Source organism: Palaemon carinicauda, chromosome 3, assembly GCF_036898095.1.
Source record: "Palaemon carinicauda isolate YSFRI2023 chromosome 3, ASM3689809v2, whole genome shotgun sequence".
Taxonomy (NCBI): Eukaryota; Metazoa; Arthropoda; class Malacostraca; order Decapoda; family Palaemonidae; genus Palaemon; species Palaemon carinicauda.
The window spans coordinates 194,241,161-194,246,160 of record NC_090727.1 but is presented as its reverse complement, the minus strand read 5'-3'; the positions used below and the strand labels follow the sequence as shown (position 1 = coordinate 194,246,160).

Below are 5,000 nucleotides of genomic sequence, written 5' to 3'. Positions count from 1 at the left end.
TATGCTCGAGAAAGTCACAGCAGAAATTCCCTTGCCTAGTAGCCCTTCTCCTAATATTAAATACCCATGTTTGCCTCTTCCTGTATATAATCATTCTGAGGGGGAAAGCATAGAAAATTTTTTTAAGGATTTTGAGAAGGCTATGGAGACAATGAAAGTAGACTCTTATCTTAAATTTATTTATCTCCAAAATCAACTAGGTAAACAGCCATTAGCTCTTGTGAAATCTTTATCTTCTACTGAACAGAATTGAGGAAGCCAAAGCCTTGTTACAAAAAGCTTTTGGTTCTGAATTAGGTCAGAAATTTGAAACTATGCTTGCCCTTTCAGGATTAAAATTAACGTATGACTCTGACCCATATGCCTTTATTGGTAAGATGAGAAGCATTAAAAACTCGTTTGCTGCACTTTCCATAACCATTGATGATGTCTTGCAATATTTCTTTTGGGATGCTATGAATGATGGTCTTAAAATTACAATTAACTCAAATTACAAATAAAAACAAACCTTTGCTTAAGGATATTGAGGATAATATTTTTGAGGCCACAGAGCGTTACCTTGGGGTTCAGAAAAGATATCAGGAGAAGAAAGTTAATCGTAAAGTTCAGTCAGATGCTAGATCAACATTAAGTTTCGCTAGTAACGTACAGGTTGACTCTTCCAGTGCAGTGAAATTAAAGGGTTGTATTTTGTGTAGGGACGAAAATGGTTCCGAAAATGCTGATCATCCAGTTAACAAGTGTAAGGTTTATGCCTCTCCAAAGGCAAAGGTCGAAAGGCTGCTAAAGTTGAATGCTTGCACTAAATATGCTAATCCTCATAAAACAAGTGCATGTAGATTCAGGTTCTTGAGAAAATGTAACAAATGTAACGATTGGCATTTCAGTTTTTTGTGTGATAGTAATGTTAAATTGGCTACTGATAACGTCAATAAAGAAAAGGGCTCTTCCCTTGGAGCAACAAATGGTATGATAAGCATAGATTGTAATAAGGTCCTTTCACATACTGGGGCTTCCATTTTACCCACTTTCTCGGTTGTTTTGTCTAATAATGAGCAAATGCGTTGTCTTAAAGACAGTGGTTCTCAGCTTAATTTTATTGATGCTGAATTTGCAAAGCGAAATAATTTGGAAGTATTGGAGTCAAATTTCAGTGTCACTGTAAGAGGTATTAACTCTCAAAGAAATTTGGTGACTAATGTTGTTCGTGTTAATTTAAATAATAATGTGAACAGTTTTTCTGTGGAAGCAATCTGCCTTCCAGAAATCAATACAAAGCTAATTCTTCCAGGTTTGAGTCGAATTGTTGAAAGATTTATGGAAAAGGGATATAAATTTGCAGATAATTTTTTGGCAAAAGGGGAGGATATGATCTCTGATATTAAGTTCATACTTGGAACTCATTCTATTCATTGTTTACCAGAAATAACGAAATTGTTTGGCGCTGGTGTTCCCTCTGCATATTTGGAAACTTCCCTTGGTATCATGCTTTCTGGAAATGTTAATGAATACCTGAGAAATTTACAAAGTATTCCTCACAGCAGTAATTCTACAAGGAATCCAAGCGTATTACTTAATCATTCTGAGGCTGATTCAGTGACTATTATTGAGCCGGAGAAAGGCCATTCCCCTAATACTGAATGTATTTCTGCTGAAGTAAATTATGCTGTACTTGATGATTAAGGTGATCTTGTTCAATCAGAACTAAAAAAGGCTACCGATGCTATTCTCTCTGAACAGTGTTCTCAGATATTGAATTATGATAAAACTTTGTATAATGAATCTTGTGTCGAAAATGATGTGCATTTGATAAATTATGTTTTGAATTCTGTTACACGCAGTGATGATGGGAGACTAGTGCTTCCTATCTTGTGGAATATGAAAGTGTCTCATCTTCTCGGTAAAAATCAAACTCTTTCAAAGTTGGTTCTAAAGTCTAATTTTAAGAGATATCACAAAGATGGTAAGTCTCTTGGAATGATAGACGATGTTTTCAGAGAACAAGAGCGTCTAGGTATAATAGAGAGAGTAGATAATTTATCTCAATTCCTGGAGGAGCACCCTAGTTTTTCCTTTTTGCCACACATGCCCGTATTCAGGTTCGAAAAGGAGAGTAGCAAATGTAGAAATGTTTTTCTGTCTAATATTTGTGAAAATGATCCCTCAAAGCCTTTAACAGTCAGCCACAATCAGGCAATGTTAGCGGGCCCTTGCCTTAATAAGAAAGTATCTACTTCTATACTGCAATTGAGATTTGATAGCTATGTCCTGTGCTTTGACTTGAAAAAAGCCTTCTTGCAAATTGTGCTGCCGGAATCTGATCAGCAAAAGCTTTTGTTTTATTGGTACAGAAATGTTGCCAGGGATGATTTTTCACTGATAGTGTACAAACATGTTCGGCTTCCTTTTGGTCTTAGACCTAGTCCTGCTTTACTGCTTTTAGCTTTATATTATATTCTCATGATTGATATAAAGAATGATTCGCTACAAATTAGGAATTTGAAGAGAAATATTTATGATTTATGTTATATGGATAATTGCGCGATTTCATTCAATGACCCTGTCAAATTGAAATGGGCCTTCGATAATTTGAAGCAGATTTTTTAGCCCTATGGATTTGAAGTACAACAGTTTATTACAAATTGTAAATCTTTGCAGAGTTCCATTGATGGAGAAATTGGTGAGAAGTCGACCCCTGTGACCAAGCTTTTTGGATTGCTTTGGAATACAGAGACTGACTCTTTGTCCACCCAGAAATTAGTTTTGGATAAGAATGCTTCATCTAAAAGGCAGATTTTGAGTTCAATTGCATCAAATTTTGATATCTTTAATTTTTGTGGACCTTTATTAAATAGAGCTAGAATATTCATGCATTCTTTGCAGTGCAATAAAGAAATAGGTTGGGACAATAGGCTATCTGAGGATCTGCTAAGAGAATGGAATAATATTGCTAAGCAGCTAAATTCTTCTCCAACGATTTCAGTTAATAGGTTTGTTGGTAGGAGAGATATGTATAATTTGATTGCATATACAGACAGTTCTAGAAACATTTACGGCTATGTTGTGTTCTTATATAATTTGAGAACTAAAAAAACTTTGTCATGGCTAAGAACAGATTTGTTAACAAACAATTGGAATCTAAATCCATACCTTCTCTTGAATTTCAGGCAGTTTCTTTAGGGACTGAAGTATTACATGATATTAGAAGAGAATTAAGTGGTTCTAATTGTGTTGAGCCTATCAATATAGTAGGGATGGATCTATACACAGATAGTCTAGTTTGCTTACATTGGTTATCAGCACATGTTACAAAGTTTGATAAATTACGTAATTTGAGCATCTTTGTGAAAAATAGATTAGATAGTATCTGCAGAATGTGTGAAGAATTTCCTATTAAGTTTAAATTCTGTGCAGGCTCCAAAAACCCAGCTGATGCAATCACCCGACCTCTCTCCTATAAGCAATTAATGAATTCTAATTTTTTCAGTGGTACTGTTGCTGATGCAGATATTGATGTTTTCGCAAGTGATATGATGGAAGTTACCATTCCTAATACATTGCTCAGAGAAGAAGGTATAAGCTCTTCTCTTGAAAGTAGTAACGTTCATGTTGCTACAGAGTCTGTGGTTGGAGAGGATATAAACCATTTGGTTTCTATGGATTCCTTTTCAGGCTTCAAGAGTATAGTTTCAGTCCATAGGTATGTGATAAGGTTTATTAATAACCTGAAAATTGCAGTAAAGATGAGGGACCCAAGTAAATATTCACATTTTAATTGTCTTACTGATGAAGAAACTTTGTCAAAAGCTTATAACTTTGTAATCTACAGAGACCAGCAGATTCACTTTCCAGAAGTTTTTAAATATTTTGCACGGTCTTCTAATGCAGTTAGAGAGATCCCTAATATAATCAGCCAACTTAATATTTATCCAGATCACAATGGTATATTGCGTGTTAGAAGTAAGACTGCACGCTGGAAGGACAGAGATAAATTTATGTTCTCGCCTATCCTTTTATCAAAGGATAGCGTCCTGACCAAGAAGTTAATCCTAGAAATGCATAAAATGACAAACCATGCTGGCGTCTACTCATTGTTGACCGAAGTTCGGAAAACTTTTTGGGTTTCACATTTCTTTTCAACTGTAAAGATTTTGAAAGCATGTATAAACTGCAGACGATTTCACAGACATGCAGTCAAATTGAATCAAAGTCCATACAGAGATTTTAGGTTGGAACCTCCCAATATTCCCTTTAGGTCTATTTTCCTGGACTATCTTGGCCCGTATTATATTAAGTAACAAGGGGTTAAAACAAAAATTTGGTTGCTTTGTATAACGTGTTTGTGGTCTCGAGCTATAAATTTAAAATTATGCTTTGACATGACTGTACCCACATTCTTGAGAGCACTTCAGTTACATATATGGGAGTATGGTACTCCACAATTGTGCTTTTCAGATATGGGAACTCAAATTGTTGCAGGTACTAATTTAATTTCTGATTTTTTAAGGGACCCAGATACTGTGCAATATCTACAGGAACATGGAATGAGGGCTGTAGAATTTGAGCAATACTACAAAGGCTGTAACCAACTTGGATCACTTGTGGAAAGTTGTGTTAAATTAGTTAAAAGACTTATATATGGTTCAGTTCGAAATACTGTATTGAATTCTCTTGATTTTGAGTTTCTTATAGCAGAGACTGTACATTTAGTTAATCGCAGGCCAATTGCTTTTCATGAGTCTTTAAGAGATAATAATCCAAATGAAGTCATTCCTGCTGCAATAACTCCTGAAATTTTGCTAAAGGGCTATGAATTGGTCTCTTTGAGCATCATTCCTAATTTGCAACCTCTTCCAGATTCCGACCCTTCATGGACTCCTTCCAAGGATCCATTAGAGCATATTAAGGACAGTTATAGTAAATTGCGTAAGTCTCGTTCATGTTTAAAAGACATTTATAACTCTGAATTCCTTGCAAAACTTGTGCATAAAGCCACTAAT

The 5,000-nt window shown here is 35.2% G+C and overlaps 1 protein-coding gene across 2 annotated transcripts in view; it reads left to right on the top strand.

The window, feature by feature from the left end:
- The window catches only part of LOC137638828 (uncharacterized), an 8,139-nt gene that overhangs the window by 1,501 nt on the left and 1,638 nt on the right, over positions 1-5,000 (top strand). The window contains exon 2 of one of the 2 annotated variants that reach the window (XM_068371220.1): positions 3,488-5,000. This exon is cut by the window's right edge and continues 1,123 nt beyond it. In XM_068371220.1, the coding sequence (XP_068227321.1) occupies positions 4,380-5,000 (621 nt within the window). In that variant the 5' untranslated portion in view covers positions 3,488-4,379. Of the gene's footprint in view, positions 1-1,693 lie in introns of those variants that run through there. The other variant, XM_068371218.1, reaches the window with a different exon arrangement.